Here is a 25,805-nt window from a genome sequence, read left to right as displayed (position 1 = left end):
CTCCTGCTAGGACATTGTTTAATTGTCAATGTCTTCTTTCCAGCCTCTCTCTCTTTCCTTATTAAGTGCCTAATAGAAATAGAAAAGGGACAAAATCAATGCAACAGTCCACATGACCACTCAACCAGCAAGGGTTTCCTGAGTATCAACTATGTGTGATACCCGGAGTTCCTGACACAGATGCCGCAATAGAAAATCTCTGCATCATTGAACACTCATCCTTCTTCTTATGCTTTCCCAGCATGGAAAGAGCTATAAGGATGCAGCCCTCCTCCAATCACTCTGAAATAAAACATAGGCCTGAAGTTATGGCCTCCTGATTGCGTATGTGAACCAAACATGGCATCACCAGCAGATTTTTGCCCAACATTTCAAACCCAAATATAACCATTAGAAAACATTTAGACAAACCCAAAATGTGGCAATTGGATTAGACTTGTCCAAAAAGTAAATATTAGGAAAAATTTAAAAGAGCAGGAAAATTGTCCTAGACAAAAATAGACATAATAACTTCAAGAAATGCATAATCCTTAGATTTTATAGCCAAAACTCCATTTTAAAAACACTGAAAAACTGAAGAAAGAGGGATATGGATTGTATATGATACTATGCAATTATTATTAATTTTTTTGGTATAAAAATGGTATTGTGGTCCCTCGGAGATTGTCCTTATCCTTACACGATATATGCTGAAGTATTTAGGAATGGCATCAGAAACTTGCTTTTTTTCCAAATGCTCAGTCAATACCAAGAGATAAACATGAGAGAGGAAAAATAAACATGGCAAAATGGTAATACCTCATGAATCTCAATCAGTGATTCTCAAACATCAAAGATTTTGCCCACCTCAGGATACACTGGGCAATGTCTGGAGACAGGGTTCATTGATCTAACAGTTTGGGGGGAGTGGTGGGTTCTTCACCCCTAGCGGGCTCTAGGGATACTGCTAAATATCCTACAATGTGGAGGACAGCCCCCGTCACAAAGAATTATCCCCTCAAAATGCAAAGATTGCCCAGACTGAGAAACTTTGATCTAGGTGAGGAGTATGTGGGTATTCACTGCAGTAGCTTTTCAACTTCTTCTTTCAACATAGATTTGAAAATTGTTGAAATAAAAAGTTGAGGATATCAGTATCTTTTAATAACCCATAACGGAAAATAATCTGAAAAAAATATATATATATATACCTGAATCACTTTGCCATACACCTGAAACTAACATAATACTGGGAACCAACAACCTTTCAATAAAAAAAAAAAGTTGAGAATAAAATTAGTCCAGAAAACAACCAAGTGCTTCCTTGCTTGTGCGTGCACGCTCTCTCTCTCTCTCTCTCTCTCCCTCTCTCTTTCTTCTTCCTCCCTCCCCCCATGCACACATTAAGAATGTTTCTACATCTTCCACTGTTACATCAGGAACACAACCTTGGAGTTCCTGTCGTGGCTCAGCGGGAACTTAATCTGACTAGTATCCATGAGGACACAGGTTTGATCCCTGACCTGGCTCAGTGGGTTAAGGATCCAGTGTTTCTGTGATCTCTGGTGTAGGTTGCAGACATGGCTCGGATCTGGTGTTGCTGTGGCTGTGGTGTAGGCCGGCAGCTATAGCTCCAATTGGACCCCTGGCCTGTGAATTTCCATATGCCGGCCTACACCACAGCCACAGCAACACCAGATCCGAGCCACGTCTGCGACCTACACCACAGATCACAGCAACAAAAGGACAAAAACAAACAAAAAAACAAAAAGGAATACAACCTCACACGTGTTCCCGGGTAAACAACTACCACGCAGCAACGTTCTCCCTTCCACTCTCTGTGTACTGACCTGGGCCATATGCATTAAGCAGTTTTGCAGGTCTCTTAACATTTAAGCATCTTTAGTTAATACCACTGGGAACAAATGTGAGTAAAATACACACAAGATCAAAGTAAGCATTATTCATTACTTTCTATTTGTCTCAATTTGATAACCATGAAACTAAAGGTCAGAATGTAATTGGGTAGATGTGCATTTGCTTATAGATATGCAATGATTCTCTGGAAGGAATCTTTAATAATACTGGTTACTTAAGGGGAGGAAAATTGGATGGCTGGAGGAGAGGGGCAGGAGGGAGACTTTTCCATTTATTTCCCATTGTAGCTTTTGCATTTTGAACTCTGAGAATATATAACTTTGAAACAGCAAATTTAGATTATTTCTATATTTCTAAATTATTTCTGTACAACTAGCTCTATACACAGCAACTAATTAGTTGGCAGCTATTATACTTTAAGTGTAGAAGGAATTTGTATAATCAGTTTTGTCAGCCATGTCAGGGTGATTTGTTTTGTTTTGTTTTGTTAGAGCAAATTGTGTAGGGTGTGCTTTTTTATTCAGCAGCATATTTTAGAAAGAATGTCATACTAGAAGCAAGAATTGCTGACTACGTCAAAGTTACTGGCTCCAGATATGTCTTTTTTGAGTCCGAGTGATAAAAAAGAATCTTTAAGGTCTTCTCCCACTCAGAAAATCCTACGGTTCTATCCGTATATGATAAAACTTTTCTTGGGAAGAAAGAAAGAATGAGGGAAAGAAAGGAAAAAGAAAGAAAGAAATAGGAAGGAAGGAAAGAAGAAAGAAAGAAAAAAAGAAAGGAAGGAAGGAAGGAGGTTAGAGGGAGAGAAGAAAGAAAACAAAGGTCTTAAATGTTTTTATGTTCACAGGTAGTGGCCTCTATCTTTTGTTGTCCAAATTGGAACTAATTGCTTAAAATCTACGTCTCCAAGAAAGCACAGAGAAACCTGTTCTCACAGATATGGTGATAATGAGGTACAAAAGACATCTAGCTTATTTACATACTGACAACCAATGTACAAGGACAAACAGACTTACATCTTTATGTACACATCGCTGTAATTCCCCACAATTACTCCTTAAATCATACAGTTCCAGTGATACAATACATTCAATTTTTTAACCCTTTTTAAGTGTATGGTTCCGTAGTGTTAAATATATTCTTGGGCAATGGAGATCCCAAGCTTTTCAAGCCAAGAAATATGTGAGTCCAGAGAGCAAAACTTGTACTGAACCCCCCATAGCAGTGTTTCCCAGCCCCGGTTGCACATTAGAATCATCTGGTGGACTTTTAAAGATGCCAGGGTCCTCTCTTCCAATCGACTAAATCAGAATCTCTGGGAAAACTGATGTACTACCAGGGCTGAGAACTGCTCTCCCAGAATACCTTTAGGATCTGTTTTTGTCAAGACAGCAGAGGTGGGAGAGGACCAGGCAAGGCTATGGGCCAAGACCTCAAAATCAGGCACATTCTCCACTGGGTCTAAATAAAGGCAAGAACCACCCTATTGATGATAGCACTGATGTTGGTACAGTCACATCCGACTCTTTCTACATATGGCATCACTTAAAGATCCTTTCTAGAGACTCATCATTACACATGAGCTTCCAAACAGCTGTGAGAGAGAGAGTGACAGAAAGATGATGCCACAGAGACAGAAAGAAGATAAAGGAAGAGAATGAGGAGGGATGAGTAGGTGGGGCACGGAGGATTTTCAGGGCAGTGAAAATAGTATACATGACACAATAATGATGGATGCATTTGTCTAAACACATAGAATGTGCAACACCAAGAGTGAACCTTAATGTCCCTGATATAGATTTTGGGTGATAAGGATGTGTCAGTGTAGCTTCATCCACTATAACAAGTGTACCACCCTGTGGGGGATATTGATAATATGGAGGGCCATGCATATGTAGGGGCTGAGGGTATGTGGGACTCTCTGTATCTTCCACTCCATTTTGCTGTGAACCTAAAACTTCTCTAAAAAAATAAAGTATTCTTTGGAGTTCCTGTCGTGGCTCAGTGGTTAATGAATCCGACTAGGAACCATGAGGTTGTGCGTTCGACCCCTGGCCTTGTTAGTGGGTTAAGGATCCGGTGTTGCCGTGAGCTGTGGTATAGGTTGCAGACGAGGCTCGGATCCTGAGATGCTGTGGCTGTGGTGTAGGCCGGTGGCTATGGCTCCGATTCGACTCCTAGCCTGGGAACCTCCACATGCTGCGGGAGCGGCCCTAGAAAAGACAAAAAAAAAAGACCAAAAAAAAAAAAAAGTATTCTTTTAAGAAGACAAAGGAACATAGAGAGACAAAGAGAAATCATAAAAAAGAACAGACCCAGGGTGGTGGGGGGGAGAAAGAGAGAGAGAGAGAGAGAGAGAGAGAGAAAGACCAAACCTAAGAACAAAACAAAGACTAACAGCAAGAGATAGAAGAAATGGCCAAAGGAACCACCAGAGAGAGGTGGAGAAATTGGCAGAGAAAGAGATGGACCAGATACATAGACAGAGGGAAAGGGAAAGAGGCTTCAAATACAAGGCTATTGCTTTAAGATGGGTAGAGAGTTACAGAATGGTGCCAGACGGTCACTTACAAAGCCACAGCCGTCCTCGTCCAGGAAAGGGTGGGCCTGTAGCAGGGCGTTGACCACGTCATTATACTGCTGGGTGGTAGGATACCTGTTCAGGGTAACAGGGAGGACACAGTTCAGGTCCAGAAGCCCACAGTCCTTCCTAGAAGGTGAGTCCAAATTGCATTCACTTCCCTTCAAATCCTTCCATGCGGCCATGTTGACATTCAAATATTGGGCGATGTGGGCCTGACTACTAACACGTCATCCAAACTCTGAAGAGAATGGGTTCCAAACGAATTCAAGTCTACTGTGAAAACACACCCTCCACCAAAGCAGCAAGTCCACTCTGTTATTACTCACAGTGAGCCTTCCAGATACTTAGTCATGTCAGCCTGGAGAAACTCAATGATTCTTATCCTCATGCTGTGATCGGGACACTTCTGTTCCGCCAACAGGCATTTGACATCATAAGGGAACTCTGGTAAAACATAGGACTTAGTCCATTGTAAGGCTTTGTTCCTTGCTACAATGTGTTTCACATTCCTTCTGTTAAATAAAAGCACACAAAGGGTGAATTCTGTTTCAAACACATGCAACTTCGTAATTCTCTACCCCCTGAGAATTTACGATGTAAGCCAGTTTTCCTGAGACCTAAATATATGGAAGTCATTAATCCATCTTCCATCCAATCATCTATCTGCAAATATCTGAGGGCTCATCAGAGATCTGTTTTCTTTCCCTTTGCACACCCATAAATACTTGTCGTTCTGGAAATAAAAAAGTCATAACAATATAGACTATAGAATAAAATCTGAAGTTGGAAAGAAAATTGATCCATATATCTTGGAGAGGTAATATAAAATGCATAGCTAAAACTGAACATGATATCAGACTAAAAGAGAGGAAGTTGCAACTCACCAAAGCAAATGAAGCATACAATAAAGTCTTAGCATCTGAATAAGAAAATTCTTCTAATTATTCTGCTGCTGTTTCTAGTGAAATACAAGAGCTGCTTTGTTTAGTCCGTCTTTGGTTATTTTAATACTGTAAACTTAGTCACTAAATTAAAAATAAGTATCAGATATTCTAATCCATTCAGATGAAGTTTCTATAAAAGGCTACAGAAAATAATAAAGCTCATCAGTGGTTGCCTGGGCCTGAGGGTGGGAGTAGAGACTGATTGAAAACAAGGACGCCACGGGATTTTTTTAGGGTGATGAAAGCATTCCAAAATGAATTGTGACAATGGTTGCACACCTGTATACATTTACTAAAATTAACTGAACTACATAATTAAAATGGGTGAATTTCATGTTATGAAAATTATAGCTCAAAAAAGATGCTTATAAAATTCAATACCAGAACCACTTTAAAACCTTAAAGTTAATGATTGATCTAGTATGTAAAAAGTAAAATTTCCAAGCAAGTTCCCAGAGGCAATAGGTAACTTGCAAACCATTTCACTAATAGGATTGATTAGAATGGATGTGCAGTAATAGAGGCAAGCCAAGCAGAAGACAGAGACAAAAAGATTTCCGAAATTAGCCTAAGCAGGTTAATTTTCTGGTACAAGCATGGAATCTTTAGTAGTCCAAACAAAATTCAGAGGAGCTTTGAAAGGCCAGGCTTCCTTTAGAATTTTCAGACATATTTTTTAAGAATGCAGGAGGTATAATGAAACATGGGAAATAAAGAAAAGAGGAGAAAGAATTATTCCCCTCTTTTCATGATAAGTTCTTTCTCCCTTTTCCCCCTTTTGGCAATAACTCTATCAGTGGTGAAAATATGTCCTGGCTAAAATGAGTACACCAATAATTTAAACCTTGATTCAATACAGCAACAGGCAATTCCCAGAAAAAATTTGTACCTCAGCCCAAACTATTTTCCAGTATGTTCCTTTCTCACTTCATTCATTCATTCAACCAATATTTACTGGGGATGTGTACTATTTGGCAATTACTCTTCTATAATCCCCATTTCCTTTCCTCTTCTATTATCTTGTTTCTTTCTCCCATGATCTCTCCCTGTTCTACTTAGATCAAGGGTATAAAATATTGGCAAGTTTTATTCAATGCATTTTGAGCCTTCCTAGGATTTTGGAAAGGTGCTATGACTGTGCAGGTGTTCAACTTGGTTTCAGTACAACATTTTAACATCTAGCTCCTTTCCCCTCGGAATTTCAAAGAGATAAATTAGCTGCATGACCTCTTTAGACTTTTGAGGCTGCCATGTCTTATTTGGTGCCACGTCAATGGATAACTTCAATATTCCAATACTATAAAATACGGTTTGAGACAATTTTTACCTTCTTGTTCTATATTTTTTTCCACGTGCCTTTTCTCTTCAGCATCAGGATAGGGACTATATAGCATGGTATTATTTCTGTCAAATGCCTAGAATGTAACTGGACATGTAGAGACTCTATCAAAGCCAGATAGTCTGTCTTGCTCCTAACAGAATTATCAGACAAAATCAGAGTCATCAAATTTTCCTTTTCTTTACATGAAAAACATTTAACGAGGAGTTCCCGTTGTGGCGCAGTGGTTAACGAATCCGACTAGGAACCATGAGGTTGCGGGTTCGGTCCCTGCCCTTGCTCAGTGGGTGAACGATCCGGTGTTGCCATGAGCTGTGGTGTAGGTTGCAGACGCGGCTCAGATCCTGCGTTGCTGTGGCTCTGGCGTAGGCCGGTGGCTACAGCTCCGATTCAACCCCTAGCCTGGGAACCTCCATATGCCGCGGGGAGCGGCCCAAAGAAATAGCAAAAAGACAAAAAGTAAATAAATAAATAAAAAGAAAAAAAAAAAGAAAAACATTTAAAGAGATATTCGGGAAGTGAAGAGAATGTAAGCTATGTTAAAATACAAGTCAAAACTAGTTTTACACAGAATACTAGAATCAGGAATTAAATATACGCTCTAATTCGGGTGCATGAAATTGCAGACACAACCACCTCCCATCCATAAAACAATATTTGTAATGGATTTTTAAAATATTTACTGTGAGGTTAAGATTATTAATAACTTTATTGATAATATTAATATTAATAACTTTATTAATAACTTTAGTATGGGGCAGAACACCCTAGAAATGAGCCTAAAGTAAGTTCAGGGAGCAGAAAACAATCCCAAACTAAAAAGATGCTGATATTTCTGCTCCCACCTGAGAACCAGTGTCCTTCAAGAAGATACAACCATAAAACAAGAGATCCTTAATCCAATGGATCTGAATCCTGGGTTCACACTACAATTATCTGGAAAGCTTTTAAAACATGTTAATGGTTAGGATAGATCCCATCCTAACTAAAGCAAAGGCTACTCCACTAAGCACTCAGTTTACATCTGCAATAAAATAAAGCTTATAATAAAGTTAATCTGACACATCTGATAATTACTAGTATGATTATTGCAGAACGCACCAATTAAAAAAATATGAGATGGAGGTTCTCATAAAAAAGCTCATTTACTCCAAATACGCTGTCTAACCTTAATAAGAATAAAAAGCACCTAATTATGGGGCTCACCTAGGATAAGGAAGACGGCCCTATACAGAACGAGTCCCGTGGGGCTCAATTTTTTGAGAAAAAAAAAAAAATCTCTATTTTTTGAGAAAGCAGAAGTTGAGCCTTGGCAAGGAGCAGAAGAAACTTAGAGGTTTCATGAGGGCAGAGACTTGTTTTACAGCCAGTGTGTATAACTTAATAATTAAGGCAATTCATAATATGGTCCAATTTTGTGTGCTATTTCATTATCAGCTAGTATCCAGTGTGAATTCTCAGGGCCAGCCAAGATTCAAGCCTATTAAATCTCCAGAACACACTATGTATGTGTCAGCAGTTGTTTCTCCCACCCCAAATGGTCTAAGTTTCCCACATTCTTCTAGGCTCGTCTGAAGCCCTCTTCTTGGTGAATTCTCTTCCCCACTCTCCTGGTTTTCCTTGTCTGAATTCCCCACATGTCCTGATCCAACACTGACCAGTAGCCACAGGTAATCAACTACGTCTTGGCTCCTTATCTGCTGTGATTTTCCCTATGTCATTGTTGAGTGGAACGGTTTGCAACAAAAATGCTGCAGAAAGTTTCGGGAACATTTGAGAGAGATATAAAATATTAAATATAACAGCCTATGACAGATAAAGACACTCATTAGTTCCATAAACCAGTGTTTTTCACATATGAAACTGACATCTTTTGGAAAGGAGAGTTCTGTTATATTAAAAACAGCCCACCCATGATAAAGGAAACTTTGACTAGCAAGCCATCACGCCATTGTGCCAGAAGTGTCACATCATTAAATGCTTAAGTTTGAGATAGGAAAACTAGTAAGACCCAAATGCAAGAGGGGCAGAACTGAGGATTGAAGTGGAGTCCTCTGTATACACAAAAGGTATACAAGAATTAGACTGTGGCTGTGGAGAATTGCAAGATTATCAAACACCACTGAAAAAACCCTACCAGGGACGTTTTCTCAGTATCTCACCAGCTTTCAGCTGCATCCCTTCTGGATTCTTTACAGATCCAAGGGCAGAGTTCATATCACACTCAGTTGGATACTTGTTGACATTTGGAGTCATAGTCATGAATCATGTCTGCTTTCCTAAAATTCAGGACTCAAACAGAACCTTTCTCTAAGGGCCCCCAGTTTGGAGATAATCTGCTACCTTGAGGGACTGTTGATGTTTTTCTAGTCTTGTAAAATGGCACTGCTTTCATTTCTCACTATTGGGCTTGGTTTTCACAACAAAAGGATCACCAGTGGTAATACTCCCACCATCGGAAGAGAAAGTGGTGACAAATACCATGCTCTCCAGGTACTGAACTGAAAACCTGTATTTCAGAAGCCACTCCATTCTAAGATCCTACTTTCATTTTCTTCTTTTCCACACCCAAGCTTGCAGACTTTATATACCGTAAACGGAATATATTGGGAATCCCGGAATTCTATTATCAACCCTGAAACTATATGGCATGTAACCACAGCAACATCTAAAAGCTTAAATGTTTTTGGAACATAGGAGAAGAGAAAGGAAGATAGAGGAGGCTTAGACGTTTGTTTAAAGTACTTGTTATCTTATCACTGGACAGAAAAGGACCGCATAATACATAGCTTCAAAAGAGGGACCAAATTTCACCAAACTACTATGTTAAACAGCAATGTTGCTTCTGTGTTATTATGCCAGTACTCTGAGAATTACCTGCTTTACTTTACCTTTCCACTGCTAAGAAAACAAGGTAAACAAGAAGTTTTGAAAAGCCCAGTAAAGAGAAACATGCAACTGAGCAAGGTGAGATGCCATCTTTGAAAAGAGAGAACAGTGTCATTGCATACATGCATAGACTATGAAGAAAATGCTGTTTTGTTGCTGCAACTGATGGTACCCACCACTACTTCAGAAAAAATGTTTGCTCCATATTCTTAGCATTTTGATGTTTGCTTTTAATTTATGTTTTATAGCTCTAGGCTATCACATCTGTCGTTTAATCTATGAGACTTCCAAAAGATTCAGTTTCTGAAAGGCATGTGTGAACACATAATCAAGCATAAAGAGGGCATAGAAATATGGATGGCATCAGGCACTGTACTGTGGCACAGATGGACAGACACCTCTCAAATCTTCCCTGTCCTTGGTTGCCAGTGTGAGATTCAAGGACCCAGGAGTTTGGAGGCCCTAACTAATCAAGACAAAAGCATAAAATCAATACAGTTTTTATTTCCTCCCATTCCCCAATTCTTCTTCATGTTGACGGAGGCCTTACCCTCAATATTTACACTTACTAGCATGAGAGCCACAAAAACAGATCTCATGGGAACTATCAAGTGTGAGTCCCTCTTTTTCTCTTTCATTACTCATTCATATAAGAGAAAGGTAATGAGACATTACCTATGCAAAATGGTTCAATACTACTATTTTGGAGTTCAGGATTATTAAAATCTGGTGTGGTTCAGGACTGAATGGATGTAGGGCAGCTTTTTAGTAATTTGCTTTTATACTACTAGACTTTTGAATCCTGACCTCACAATGAAAGGCTTATATCCTCAGAGCATCTTCTATATGGAGATGGGAGGTAGAAAGTTCACTTCTCATATCTGGTCCAGAGAACTGGTTTTATGTGCCTCGTGGAGTGAGGGGAGACTGACTTAAGTCTTTTTCCAACTATGTGTCACCTAGGGTGTGGCTTGCCAGTTCCTCCACTATGTAGCTTCATAAAAATAAATGATTCCTATTTTTAAGGAGTCAAGGAACTTAACTTGACGTTTAACAAATTACTGTTAAAATGGATGGCTTAAACGACAAACAGTTTCTCACAGTTACGGAGGCTGGATGTTCCAGATCAGGGTGCCAACAAAGTTGGGTTCTTGGTTAAATGGTCTCTTCCCAGTTTATAGAAGGCTGTCTTCTCATTGTGTCCTCACATGCCAAAAAGAGAGCTAGCTAACTCTCTGGCCTCTTCTTACAAGGACACTAATCCTACCCATGAGGGGTCCACACTCATGACCTAACTACCTCCCTAAAGCCCCCTGTCTCCAAATACTACCATATTGGAATTAGGGTTTCAACATATGAATCTCGAAGGGACAAAAACATTCAATCTATTGTACATCCCCACCAATGCCTAGGAGAGCACCTGCACTCCTCAGGGGGTTTGTTAGAGGTGTTGAACCTCAGGCTCCACCTCTGACTACTCAATCAGTATCTGCACTGAACAAGAGTCCTGGTGACTTTTGATTACATTGCAGTTTGAGAAGCTCTGGTCCAGGGCCCTGATCTATTTGGTTTAAGTCCTCCAGGAGAATCCAATGTAAGTCAGGATTAACAGGCAATGTCCTGTTCACTGGCATAGCACAGAGCCTCCTTACCTCACTCACAGCACCTCTCATCTTTTCCAATAACTCCATTTCCTCTGCCTCTACCTCTCACATGCGAAAATACGCCACGTAGAACACCCTGCTCTGATTCAGGGGCCTGTACCTTTGCCTATGCTGTTTGCTTTGCGGTGCATGTCCTTTCCCTCTCTCGTTCTATTTTCCTCCAGATGAAATTATAATCATCATTGAAAAATCCTCCCTATTTTTGTGAGCCTTCCCCCTGAGGCCTTCTCCATGCTCACTTCCCTGGAAGTCTCATTCATCCTTCTTGGGTGATATTTCTGTACCCTGTGCACTTCCATTTCCACATCTCTTTCTCAATATTGCAGTTATTAGCTTATGTATCTTTCTTGTCAGACTCTGAGATCCCCTAGGCAAGGACAAAATTGCCCCCCATTCACCTGCTGTCTATATAACAGCTAACTCATGGTGTATATTTAGTAACATTCTGAACAAAAGAGAAAAATAGACTAGAAATCAGGTTTGCTTTTCTCTCTCTAAAGACTTCGTATTAGATTCAGTGGGGCCGGGCAGTCGTCAGAGTTATGTACCAGTCCTGTTAGCCCATTTTCTCCTGATTCTGCAATTCCTATTTGGCCGGATCCACAGATATCCTCCCCTAAACAAAATGTTGGTTTTAGCCAATGCTCCTCATTTCATTGGGGTTGCTGCTCAAGCATCATCTAGTGAAAGTCAAAGGACTTCCCTGAAAACCCCATCTGAACTAGCACCCTGCTGTAGTTGACACACACGTGCACGTTTGCACGCCACACACTCTCTATTCCCACTTTTTCCTTTGCTTCATTGGTCTTTGTAGCACTTACACATATTTACAACGTAATATCCTATGAATTTGTTACCCACCCCCCACCACCATCAGGGTGTGAACACCGGGGAGTGGAAGGCTTGATCTTCTCTGCTCATTCCTGTGTTCTCAGGGCCACCACCAGGTCCTGGCACAGAGGAAACACTCAGTCACTATTTATTAGTGGATGAATGAATGAATCCTGACTTTGGTAGGAAAATTTTCAGTCCGTGGTTCCTAAGGTGTTGCCTGTAACATTATTAGATGTTATACAAAGACAGAATTCTGGGTCACACAGAGTTAAATGGGTTTTCTTATAATAGGACTCACAGCATTTACTATGTTAATGTGCACAGCGATTTTCCCCTCAAGGATTAGAATTAGAATGTAACACTTCCAAAATACACATGGGCGTTCTGTACACCTGGGAGCAGGAGAAGGGGGATCCCGCACTTCACTCTGAGGGATCCTTGTGGTGTCACTGACCTGGGATTCAGCATCTAAACGTGACAATTTATCACCTATATTGTCTTTGGTGCCCGTCATTGAACCTCCCTCTATTACGTGCTGGATGAGATGCACACACACCTGTGCTGATCCTTGTTTGAGCTGTGTGTGTGGCAGTGCCTACGAACATGACATCAAGTGTGGAGCCCTTGACCTTTGCCCTCCTGAGCACAGGCAGGTGAGTAAGATAACTGCACAACGTTTTAGAACAGTAGCCAGACACCGTAAAAAAAAAAAAAATCATCGTCAAAATAATTTTTTTTTTTTTTTGTCTTTTTGCTATTTTCTTTGGGCCGCTCCCGCGGCATATGGAAGTTCCCAGGCTAGGGGTCCAATGGGAGCTGTAGCCGCCGGCCTATGCCAGAGCCACAGCAACGCAGGATCCGAGCCGCGTCTGCAACCTACACCACAGCTCACGGCAACGCTGGATCGTTAACCCACTGAGCAAGGGCAGGGACCGAACCCGCAACCTCATGGTTCCTAGTCGGATTCGTCAACCACTGCGCCATGACGGGAACTCCCAAAATAATTTTTAAGTATGCATGAAACCGTGACTAATTCATAGCTATGCCCAAAGGCTGAAGAAAACCATATATTTAAAGTTCAAGTGAAGTGTTTTTAAAGTAACATTTAGGAAAGCTCTACCTGTTTATCTGATTTCATGCCTTATTAGGTACCCAAAGGGAAGCAAACAGTTTCAAATAGTGTAGATGGAACACTAAGAATGGCCTTGGCAAAAAAAATCTTTCTAAAGGATCACCAACACGTGTTGAGGATGGGACCTTAAAATCTTTCCATTGGGGAGTTCCCGTCGTGGCGCAGTGGTTAACGAATCCGACTAGGAACCATGAGGTTGCAGGTTCGGTCCCTGCCCTTGCTCAGTGGGTGAACGATCCGGCGTTGCCGTGAGCTGTGGTGTAGGTTGCAGACGCGGCTCGGATCCCGCGTTGCTGTGGCTCTGGCGTAGGCAGATTCAACCCCTAGCCTGGGAACCTCCATATGCCACGGGAGCGGCCCAAGAAATAGCAACAACAACAACAAAAGACAAAAAAAAAAAAAGAAAAAAAAAATCCTTCCATTGGGAAGATATTTAAGTAATTCAGTAAAGAGCAAGGGATCACCCATCACTGAATAAAACTGTGTTGTGTCACAGCACACAGAATTCATCCACTGGACACACACATCTCTCTACGAGAGACTTTTCAAGAGCCAAAGTCAGGTGACTGTCCTGCCTCTAGAGCGTTCTTTTACTTCTCGTCTACAAATAATCTGGATGGAAAGCACACGTTCATTTTGGGGAGCATAGAAGAAAAAAATCACAAGAATAATGACTTTGTATGGTGTGGTAACAGCTGCCAGGTACTTTGCTGTCTCGGATACAGGTGGGCGGTCCCATCTTACATCATGCAGACACCACCTGGAGAATAAGTGGAATAGTCAGGATTCCCACCCATGTGTGTGAGACCCCAAAGCAGGCACTTTGTCTACCATCCCTCCTCATCTCATGAAAGCACTGGGCTTAATGAAAGCTTTGTAGTCAACCATCAGCTTCCTAGCCTGATATGTGTGAGTGGCTCATACACTCCTGGAGTTTAACTCTGTTTTAAAAATTAGCATATTTAGGAGTGCCCACTCTGGTGCTGTGGGTTAAGAATCCAACTACAGCAGCTCGGGTTGCTGTAGAATCACAGGTTTGATCCCCAGCCTGGTGTAGTGGTTTAAAGGATCAGGTGATGCCACAGCTGCAGTGTAGGTCACTGCTGCGGCTTGGATTCAATCCCTGACCTGAGAACTTCTGCATATTGTGGATGCTGCCATTAAAAAAAAAAAAAAAAAAAGCATATTTAGAAGGAATTGTATCCAAAATGTCTACAAAAATTGATGTTATTCGATACTTATCCTGTCCCATGATATATTCAGTCTTTCATTGGACCATACATTCTCATTTCAACTAGAACCTCCTATTTAGCCTCTCTGTGCCAGAAACTGTACCAAGTGCTGTGATTACAAGGACAAAAAGGGCCTGGTCTTTGTCCAGGAGGTGCTTCTAAGGAGGGAATACAGACCGTTACCTAGTTTTACAAGTGAAGCAGGAGATCTTTAAGAGGGTGAGGAACATAGAAGAGGGGCTTCTTGTCTGATCTGGAACATCAATGGAGGGGCTTCTTTCTGAAAGAGGGATTTTGAGCAGAGTCTTTGAGGATGAGCAGGTAGGGAGGGGAAGGGAACAACACAGCCTGACCCATGAGCCAGGCAATAGACCTTTAATCACCTGTTGGATGAACAGCATCCAACCTGTTGGATGGCAGAAGGGCAGGAGGGAAGGATCAAGGGTGGCTCCAATGATTTTTACTCACACGGCTGGATAATGGAGCCACTGTGTGAGATAGGAAGGGGCAAGGGAGAGAACCTTCTATCCCACCCCAATCCACGGTCCTGGATAAATGGCAGGACCAGAGTGAAAATATTTAAAATAGGTACAGCTGCCTTGTCCTCATCTGCCCACCCACAGCTGATCCACCCCTCAGTTTCTCTTCCCCAGATACTGAACTAAGCAACCCTGAAAGACGGAGTCTCTTGGCTGGGATGACCTGAGCTGCCTCCAGGGAGGGCTTCCTCCAGAGGCAGTGCTGTGGAAAGGCTGCCATGGGCCAGCCATTCTGAATGGAGCTCTGAGGAGTAGGATAAATCCTCCTTATAGGGAGAAGCAGAACAGAGACGGAGGCTTCATGAGAGAAAGGGACAACTTCACCCCTGGCTTTCCAGCACCAGTTCCTCTGTCCCCAGGGAACTTAACATGGTTTGCCCTTGCATGCTGTACAATGATTTTTTGCTTTTTTTTTTTTTTAAACAATAAACTCCCCTTGGAGTGCCCATCATGGCTCCGTGGTTAATGAATCCGACTAGGAACCACGAGGTTGTGGGTTTGATCCCTGGCCTTGCTCAGTGGGTTAAGGATCCGGTGTTGCCATGAGCTGTGGTGTAGGTCACAGACTCGGTTCAGATCTCGAGTTGCTCTGGCTCTGGCATAGGCCAGCGACCAAGCTCCAATTCGACCTCTAGCCTGGGAACCTCTGTATGCAGTGGGTGCGGCCCTAGAAAAGACAAAAAACAAAACAAAACAAAACAAAAACCACACACACACACACAAACCCCAATAAACTCCCCTTAAGGTCATTTGAGGGGATATTTATTTTTTACACCCAAATATATACTAAAGCAAGGGGCATGAGTCTATTTGGGAGCAAGTTTACCAGGCGCCTGTGGATAGTGATGGGCAGCAGGTGGTCACCTAGACGAGGAGAATCTTTATGATTAGAAGAAAGATATGAGAGTATCAACTCTGGTTTCCAAATCCTATTTCTTTCCATTTCTAACCCAGTCCTGTTGTCTTTCTCCTCCTGGCCAGATGCTCTAAAGAATGAGAACTACAGTGAAGCACAGGCTATGCCTTTGACCAGCCACAATAATCGTCCTGCCTGACTAGCGTCGCAGGACCACCTGAGAATGGAACAGCATCAGAGGGCTAAGAAAGAGAAAAGACCTATAGGACATATAGAAGGTGACATCCTCATCTCCCACTGGGAGCAAGTAGGGAGAGGAAAGCAGGTCTTGGGAAAGCCGCTTACTACCTGGAGCAGTGCTGTGTAGACAGTGAAACACTGAGCACTTTTGGGGTGCTTCCACTGAGCTTAGAACCAAACAGGTATTATCTGTTTTTATATAATGGTTCTCACAAGGGCAGCATGAGGAAAGGGTTGTGGTTATTATTCTTTCGCAGCTTGGATACAGATTCACAGTGGTATTGGGATGGACCACTGGGACTAATCATTGCTCTTCCTGTCTCTATGGAACAATCAGAGAAGAGTCTGGCTGCTTTTGGCAGCCTCATAAAGGGATCGCTGAAAGCTCAGGGCTGACTCCACAGCCAGGACTGGAACCACCTCAAAGGACAGCCCTCGGAACCAACCAGCACCCGTACGCAGGAAGGAGGCAGATGAAGGCGTCATGACAATGTGTTTACATCTCCTGAACATCTTCAGAACAGGAAGACCATGTGGCCATCTCACCTAGTCTCACCTAGGATATGGCCTTCCAGCTGCCTGTCCATCACCCAAAACGGGAGCCAATGGCATGGAGGAAGATGGACCCGAAGGCTGGGAGAGCTTGAGGAACTGGAGCCTTTGAGCCCAGGGGTGAGAGGGCAAGGTGGAAGATGGAGGAGAGAAAAGAGGACACCCGGAGTTGAAGCCTATTTGCAGGAGCTCCTGATCAAAGGTGCAGCTTTCCCCTGCACTGTCGGGGCTGCCGGGGCCAGGCAGCCAGTGGCTGAGGCCGCTGCCTTTGGTCCCCTGAGCTCCCACACCCATGGTGGTAGATTCTGAGCTGGGGTGAGAACAGCCCATTTGGGAAAAGAAGCCCCTTGATGTCTCTGAATCTGTTTTATTCAATCACGCACAAATAAGAGAGAAGCATGCCCACCCTTCAAGACGGCGATGTGGATTAAATGAGACAATAAGATAAAAGGTTTGTGAAAACTATAAAGGACCACACCCAGGCTTGACTCATCCCTGATTATTCATCTATGCTAGCTGACATCTCTCCTTGCAGTGACAGTACATTTAATGAAATGCATTCACTCATCAGTATCAAGAGTGACACATGAATGGCAGGCCAGGTGTCCGGGAAATGGCGTATAGGCCACCGTGGTTCTTGGACCATATCTTACCTACAGTCCCTCTCAGGACTTTGTCTGAGTGCCACATTCCTGGGTCTGGTTCTCTAGGTGTATAGTTGACCTCTGTTCCAAAGTAACCTGTATATCAAAATACTACACCTCATAAAACCCCGCGCAGGAATATAAGGAAATATTTACTGAAGCAGTGCCTTCATTAGGAACAGTCAAGTTAAGATAACAACTACAAAACTCAAATAAAAAAAAAAAAAAAACAACAAAAACAAAGACTCCATGGAGTTCCCTGGGGGCCAAGTGGTTAAGGACTCTGCATTGTCACTGCTGTGGCACCAGTTTGATCATACCTGTCTCCCTGCCCCTGGAACCTCTTTTTGCTATGAATGTGGCCAAAACAAAAACAAAAGAAGAAAGAAAGAAAGCCCAAGGAAGGAGTAAGTCCAGGGAATGAAATCTAGTGTATGTGTATATATATATATATAAACTAAAAGGGAGTTCCCATCATGGTTCAATGTTAATGAACTTGACTAGTATCCATGAGGTTGTGGGTTCGATCCCTGGCCTCACTCAGTGGGTTAGGGATCTGGCCTTGCCATGAGCTGTGGTGTAGATCATAGACATGACTTGGATCTGGCGTTGCTGTAGCTGTGGTGTAGGCCGGCAGCTGCAGCTCCAATTAGACCCCTAGCCTAGAAACCTCCATATGCCTTGGGTACAGCCCTAAAAAAAAAAAAAAAAAAAAAAGACTCCACAAAGGCATACTCTATAGGACATTATTTACTGAATAAATTTAACCTTTGTGGCTACTGCCAATCACTCTGGACAGTTTATGACAGAGAAATTCTCTTTTTCCTTAACAACGTGTTCTTGAAAGATGCATAATATCATCTCAAAACTTCACTTTTCCAATGCAAAGATCATAAAATTTAAACTTTAAAATTTAATATCTGATCTATCTGGACTGCCATCGTTCCCAAATATCTTCATCACCTAATTTAAAAAAAAAAAAAAATCCCTTCCAGAAAAACAAATAGCTTCCACTTAGAAATACATGTAAACACAAGAAACCTCATAAAAACAGAGACAAATATTATCATTTGGCTTTAAAATGTTTCAAAGTTGTCAATCCCACCTCTGTTTCAGGACTCTTTGGTCAATTAGTCTATTATCAAGGTTTTCAGCTGGGTAGAAAGATGGCATCTGCTCTCCATGATGGGCTGGACTGGAGGACTCTTTGTCCCTGTGACCGAGAAAGAAGAGGCAGGTCAGGGTGATTCAACAGCAGGCACATCCGTTGCTCTCTCAGTGGCTCTGAGGGTTGAGGTCAGCCCATAGTAAACACTGTGATCTGTTTTCACTTCCAAGCTCCACTTCAGAGTCATGACTAAAAGAACTGAGAGAAAAACCCTCTGAGGTCATCTCACACAGCATCGGTTCCTACATGCCAGGAGGTAGATGATGCCAGTTCACAATGCTGTTTTTCCCAGTCAGTCACATTTATAAATGGTGTTAGGACAATCCTTTCCTTTCTGAACTAATGGTGGTAACAGAAATGTACCTTTATTGGATATTAAAAAAAAAAAAAAAAAGGTAGAACTGGAAGTCAAATCTCTTCTCTATCCCCTGCCATGGGGTGGGGGCACCTTTCATCATCTGTGAAATTTCATGATCTTGGAACCACACTCCACTCACTCCTTCATTTTCAGTTGAGCGGTACAACTGAAGCCCAGAAAGGAAAGCGACTTGCTCACCACCCACAAGCTACTTAGTAGCGGCGCCAGTCAGCCTCAGTTTTCCAACTTCCTGTCCAGCGATTTTTCTACCAGCTTCAACAAAAACAGTCCCCAAATGCAACAGCAAATACTCCCACTTACTACCTATCATTTGCCTAAGTCTGAATAGGATGCCAAATATCCTGTCCAGATGTGACCTGCAAATTTTTTTCAAAACAACATACCAGGCAACCACTAGCCATTAAATGAAATTTGCACTGAAGTTGAAACCCATCTGCAATCTCTGATCTAGCTGGACTGCCGTTTATATAAATTCTTGAGAAGTCTAAAGCATCGTTCATTCTACCCACTTCTTTTTACAGTTGAAACTAAGAAAAATCAAGCAAATCTCCAAGGATAGATGAGTAGCTAATATCCGAACAGGGATTTGAAATCAAGTGTTTTGATATGTAGCTTCAGGGTTCTTTTTACTACACCAAATTCCCTATCTTTATTAAGCATGTCCTTAAAAGATTTTAATTAAATACCATATTAAATAAATAGCATAGTCGCATGCCTTTTTCTATTATCACAATTCCCACATGAAAATATATTTCTCAAGTGATAATGCATTTGACAATAAGCAGATATAGCCAATAAACATTTTAACCAAATACAACCAGTAAACCCATCTGTAATTGTGGTTTTGCACCAGAATGATTTAATTTGAATGCAAGACCACACAATCCTGAGACTCAACCAATATGGGTAGAGTGAAAAGCCCCTACTCATCAATTCCTGGAAAACCTGTGTTCCAAGTCTGGGCTACGTTTGAAAATGGCTTTCTAAACCGAGTTAACAATGCTTAATATTTAACGAAAGATTATCTTGGTCTGGGAGAAGAAGGAAGAGAGACTTGCTCGAAGATTATGATACTCCTAACATCGGTGTGAATTAATGTGGAGTTAAGCACTGTATTACTTTTCACAACCTACAGATGAAGCAACAGGAGTGTCAACATTTAATATAATGAGTCCAAGTCCGCGGTAGAACCAGGAATGAAGCCCAGATTTCCTGGCAGTCCAGCTAGTTCTCATTTACTAGAGAACATTATAAACTGATTTGCAGTGGAAACAAGGCCGTCTGTTTTCTTCCAAGCTGTGCCTAAGGCAATATCAAGATTCCAGTCAACTGGGGAGAACTTCCAGCTCAGGAGTCCAACTCACCCAAGAATGCTGGGAAATTATTTTGAGTTCTGTTTGAGGTTTACACCCTCTCTGTGCTGGAAAGGAATAAAAGCGTGCAGTGGGAACTTCATCAAAAATTACATATCTTTGGAGCTCTCTGGTGGCCCAGTGGGTTACAGATCCGGCTTTGTCACTGCTGTGGCTCTGGTTCGATCCCTGGCCTGGGAACTTCCATATGCACAGCAGATTTAGCCAAAAAACAAAACAAAACAAAAAACAAGTTTTTTTTTTTTTTTGTCAAGGTTTAGAAGAAATCCTTCAAATAAATCAAATGGTAGAATATCCTCCTCCATATCCCAAATATCCAAATATTCTAGAAATTAAATCACTTAATCCAGGTCTAACATTGCATTGTTTGTAAAACAGCAAGACAGAAATATATAGTTCTACAGATATAATTTGAAAAAAAAAAAAAAACTAAAGTAAAAACATAGCAAGAATTTCATCAAACATCATGATCTTATTTTAAAAATTAATGAGTAAATGGTCTGCAGTAATTATTCAACCTTAGAAAGCTTGAAAAAAATCTCATTCTGAGAAAACCAAATCAGAATGCCTGAAATGATCCTGGGGCAAAAATAAAGCAAAAATTTTCATTTTATAATTCCTAAGATCATCCCTTTTTATTGCAGAAGTCAGCAATAAAAAAACAAACCAATACAAACCTTCCTAAACCTCGAAGCCACCACAAATTTTCTACATGACTTTTGTGGAATGCTATCAGAGCGTTCAGTATTCCAAGAATACTCTTGAGAAATTAGAAAAAGCCACTGCAGCGAGAGTCTTTAGCAAATTATATTATGAAGGCCTCTAGAGGAGAATATAAATTAGTTACTATAAGAAATCCTATGCAAATCAATAAATAAATAGCTTTGGAAAAAGCAAATGAGGAGAAAAAGATGCTTTTCTCAGACTGCAATTTTAAGACCTAAGCTGCAAAAGCCCATTTCTGTTTGTGTTATATATACATTTTAACTGCTTGTTACAGAGCTTTCTACACAGGAACTCTGGGCTTGTAGGTCTTGCCTTCCAAAAACCAGTGCATTAAAAAAAAATGTATCTTGATTCATAAAACTTTGCAAAAAGTGTCCTTTGTGTGGATATTAGAAACAGTGTATACACAATCTAGCTGAAAATAATTACAATTTTCAAAGAGGCTTAAACCCCAAATGTCATGCTACAGCCATTATTGGGCAAGCACAGAATCAAAAAATAAGGCCAAACATGAACAGACTTACTCTGGGGCCGCTTCTTCTTGCGTGAACCGGGCTCTTTCACTTGGGCTTTCAGGGGACTTCAGTTCTTGACTCTTCTGCTTATATTTTTTGATTAAATCCATTAGAACAGCCTGGTGCCCAATTTTCTTTACCAGTTGCTGCACCATCCGATCATTAAGTGCTAGAAGAGCAGCCCCACTCACTTCTTCCTCTGGGAAAAAAAAAAAAAAAATCTCTAACATGCCTGCATGGTAAAGCACTGTAAAACACAGCACTCTGAGCAGGAAAGTTATTTCTGAGCATTAGATGGAGCATCTAAACTTGTGCTCTGCAGTTATAAGATTATCTGTATTTTTGACAAAAATAGAATAGAAATATTGCATAATTCCAAATCTCCGTCTGATCCTAAGAAAAGTACCAGAACATGGAGTCACCATAAAACCTTTTTACTTCCTCAGTAATATCTTCCTCCTTCTGATTCATTCTAATGGACATTGTTTTTATAAGGAAAAAACTCTTTTCAGAACAATATCCTTAATGGCACCTCCCAGGCAATATTCAGCACCGGTAAATCCAGCACTACACAAAGCTGCACAAAAAATGCACAGGCTGCATATTTATGGACAAAAGCAATATCAAATGCATATATCAAATATGTATTTTAAGTATCCCTTAAGATTTATTTTGAGTTCTTTCTGAAATATTAGATTCTCTTGTGGACACTAGGTCAAATGCAAACTGCTACAGTCAGTAGAGAAATGAAAGTTCCCCTCTGCAGCAACTCCACATCAATATTCACACACATTAGGAAAAAAAAAATCAATAACAGAGGACACTCAATATTTTGGCTACTCAAGTAACATTTTTGAAAGTGCAAACGACTCACCTTGAAACCTATGAACTAGCTCTCCTAAGTTTTTCTCCACCAACCAACTGCAGACCTGATCAACTGACCAAGTTTCCATTGCTGTATCCTGCAAATACACCTGTAGAATAAAAAGAGGCGTCTTCAGTTTTTCTTTCTGATTGTCGTTCTTCTATTTATTTATTTATTTGTTTTTACCAACCAGCTCTCTAATCTCAGCCCTTCTTTCGCCAGACTCTTTTAGACTCTCAGTACTAAGCTTCTTTAAAACTATTCTTTGCCAAATACACATCCAAGAGTTGCTAATAAAACAAGTACTCTTTTTAAAATTGAGACCAATTTGAACCTATCTCCTGGTCTCATTTCTCAAATTTCTTCACCTTCTCCTACTTTTTTTCCACAGGCATCCCTCAGCTTTACTAACAGACAGCCAGAGACACACAATGGTACCCAATCCTGTACCATTAACACCCAGGTTTCTTCACAAAGAAAAGAAAGGTGTGAAATTCACCACTACTAGGCTCATCAGGAAGTGGTTGACATTTACAAAAGGGGTGGGCAGGGGAGGAAGGCAGGAAGGATCAGATAAAAGCTTGACAGAGATAGTTAGTCAACCAAGACTGGTTAACCCCTTGCTGCTCCCCAGCAAGGAGAGAGAGCTTGTAGCTGCAGCAAGAGGAGGAAGTAGGAACTAGCTTCTCAGGAGAATCTGAATCTTTCTTGCCCTCCTTTCATTAATATTCATACATATTCCATTCAGTTCTAGAACTTTATTGAACACCTTTATGACTGGAAAAAAATGACTAGTACAAACTAGCATGTTGATTGAAAACAAAAAAAATAGCAGATTCAAAATGGTAAAATAATTCAATATGTTAATAAATACAAGTGAAAGAAGTGTATATAAGGTTAGCAAGATATATTCTTTAACTATTCAGCTTTATTTGCACGACATAGTTCTTCGGAAATCACTTAGAAAACTTAAAACAATTATGCAATTACAAAAATTTTTCTTATTTCCTTAGGCAGCTTATCCCTGTTTTTTATAATTCAATCCAAATTACTTTTAATGGACTGAGGAGAAACTGAAGAAACTTAAAATATTTCCATTTTTTTAACATACTTTCGATTTCATCTTGCAAACTAAATGATATAGATTTACTTGTACAGTAAGAAACTATCTTTCCTACAAAGACAGAGGAAAAAGCTATACTTAGAGAAATGAAACCATGAGAAAAAGATATTATGTATCAAGATATTATATATTATGTATTAAATCATGTATTTGAATTTTATTGCTAGAAGTTTTCCAAATATTATTGTATTTTTCATTTCTGTATATCTGAATAAGCTCCAGTTTCCAACATCATAGTTAGAATAGGGGAAAGACAGAACATGTTACCTTTCATTCTGGACAATCTGAAAAGATAACAGCCTTCAAAAATCATTTCCTAGAAAACAAGGACACTTCAAAGTAATAAGCCACATCCTCATAAGTGTTCACAAGCACCAAGTTGCAAAACTGAAAACAAGGGTTAAATATGGAAGACAGTCCTTCTGAATTACAGCAGTGGATTTAATTTGCTAAGACAACAGTAGCCACAGAACTCCTCCCCTAGGCCAAGTAGCAGTAGCAGGGTGTGAAAAGTCATTATTTGCGAGACTCTGGTGTAAATTAAAAATCACACCCTCCTGTCACACTTCTGGCTTCCTTGTGAAGAGGAGGACTTAGAAAAAAAACAGAAATGAAAGAAAAAAGACAACAGTTCTCTAAACTGCAAGATTAAAAGGTATGCAGAGCAGAAGATACTGCCCTGCAGCCATCAATGGATTAAAAGGACATTTCAAAAGAAAATGAATCCTTGGAAAACCCTCTCATATTTCTTAATTCCCTGAGTTTTACAAAATCTACTTCTGGGAAAAACAAAACAATTATCAAATTATAACTCCATATAAACATAATAAGATTTAAAGAAATATAGTATAGCCATTTGTTCTTCTGAATATTTAATAAAATAAAATAATATCCCTGCATAGACAATGTACCATCTTTAAGTACCAACTTGACAACCTGTTCTCACATAAATAATAGATACATTATTTATGATCTTATACATCATAAAGGAAAAAAAGATACATCAAATGAGAAAAGATGTATCCAGCAGCTTTACTGCATATGAAGCAGTTTTAGAAACATCTAAAGATTTTGAAATAAAAGGGCAAGTATTATCATGAAATAAAGACACAATATTAAAAAAAGAATAAAATAATTAATAATAGCAGTTTGCTTGATTACTCCAGCCAAATTATTCTCATTGTTTGATTAATTGTATTTCAATTAAATAAATTTGTATTAAATATTAAAAATCTCATTTAATTAAAGCCAGGAACTGGTAAGACTTTAGCTAGCACAACTTAAATGGAGGCTGGTTTTATTTAATAAATTTGTTAAAATTCCAAAGGAAGAGAATAATGCAAACTGTTGTGAATGTGTGGTTTATAAGTTTCAAGAGCAACGTAACATATAACAACATCAACCACAAATAGACACTTTTTAAAGAAAATATAAAAACACTGTCTCTTTCCTTTCTGTTTGCATTTTTGCTTTTATTTCCCCAGAGTTCAAAAGCTGAGACAACAAAGCTGAGATTATTAGAAATTTGCTAGCAGCATTTGCACTCTCTGGGATCTGAGCGTCATCCTTCTCTGGGAAAGGACATCTCCCACCACGGCTGTACTTAAAAGAACCAGCCTTTTTGGCAAGAATCTGGTCCTGTTGGTGATTAAGAAGGAAAACTGAAGAACAAAAAGAGGAACGTGGCTGTCATATGGAGCTATGTCCAGGCAGTTCTACTGGGTAGCTGCCTTGCTTTGACATGAAGAAAGGATATCATTGAACTCCACTGGAACATCACATCACATCACATCACATCACATCACATCACATCACATCACAACACAACACAACACAACACAACACAACACAACATAACATAACATAACATAACATAACATAACATAACATAACAACATAACATCTCACCCACTTTGGAGAGGTATTCATTTCAACCATCACCAGACCAGGAGGAAAAAACTGGAATAGTCAACTAGAATGTCTTGCAAAACTTAATCATCAAAATGTTTACTGTCTCGATAGCTCAGAACTAGGTGAATGATGTTACACCAAAGAAGTTAGAAGCCTTACCAAGAAGATATGACACACACACACAAGCAGGATGTAATATAGAGTCAATTATGATGGGTACAGAAAATAGCATTAGGGGCTGAATTTTCTCATGCTCCTGGAAAGGAATGAATCTTGATTTGGAATCTGAATGAAAGATACAGTGTAGATAGTGAAAGAGCTGGAAAAAATGAGAGAAATACAAGGAATTATATTTTCCTTCTTCTAGGGAAAGAAAAAAAAAAAGAGCTGAAAATAAATGAGTCTTGAGTGGGGCCCTAAAGGTAGACCACGCTTT

The 25,805-nt window shown here is 40.3% G+C and overlaps 1 protein-coding gene across 6 annotated transcripts in view; it reads right to left on the bottom strand.

Moving 5' to 3' along the window:
- Positions 1–23,887, bottom strand: part of SAMD3 (sterile alpha motif domain containing 3) — a 47,211-nt gene extending 23,324 nt beyond the window's left edge. For 2 of the 6 annotated variants that reach the window (XR_014803764.1, XM_013992567.3), the window contains exons 1-6: positions 22,526–22,804; positions 22,345–22,444; positions 21,480–21,669; positions 18,415–18,522; positions 4,771–4,956; positions 4,432–4,516 (exon numbers count right to left, since the gene is read on the bottom strand). Coding sequence is in view for 4 of the 6 variants with exons in the window: in XM_013992567.3 (XP_013848021.1) it covers positions 4,432–4,516; positions 4,771–4,956; positions 18,415–18,522; positions 21,480–21,669; positions 22,345–22,444; positions 22,526–22,615 (759 nt within the window). In the remaining 2 variants the exon portion in view is untranslated. Of the gene's footprint in view, positions 1–4,431; positions 4,517–4,770; positions 4,957–18,414; positions 18,523–21,479; positions 21,670–22,344; positions 22,445–22,525; positions 22,807–23,725 lie in introns of those variants that run through there. The other 4 variants (XR_014803765.1, XM_021088378.2, XM_021088370.2 and 1 more) reach the window with 4 other exon arrangements.
- Between the last annotated feature and the right edge of the window lie 1,918 nt (positions 23,888–25,805).

Source organism: Sus scrofa, chromosome 1 (genome assembly GCF_054392235.1).
Source record: "Sus scrofa isolate SSC_HxYL_T2T_F1_AM1 chromosome 1, Sscrofa_HxYL_maternal_Yorkshire_Landrace_v2.0, whole genome shotgun sequence".
In the NCBI taxonomy this organism is placed as follows: domain Eukaryota; kingdom Metazoa; phylum Chordata; class Mammalia; order Artiodactyla; family Suidae; genus Sus; species Sus scrofa.
This window is presented reverse-complemented; position numbering and strand designations above follow the sequence as displayed.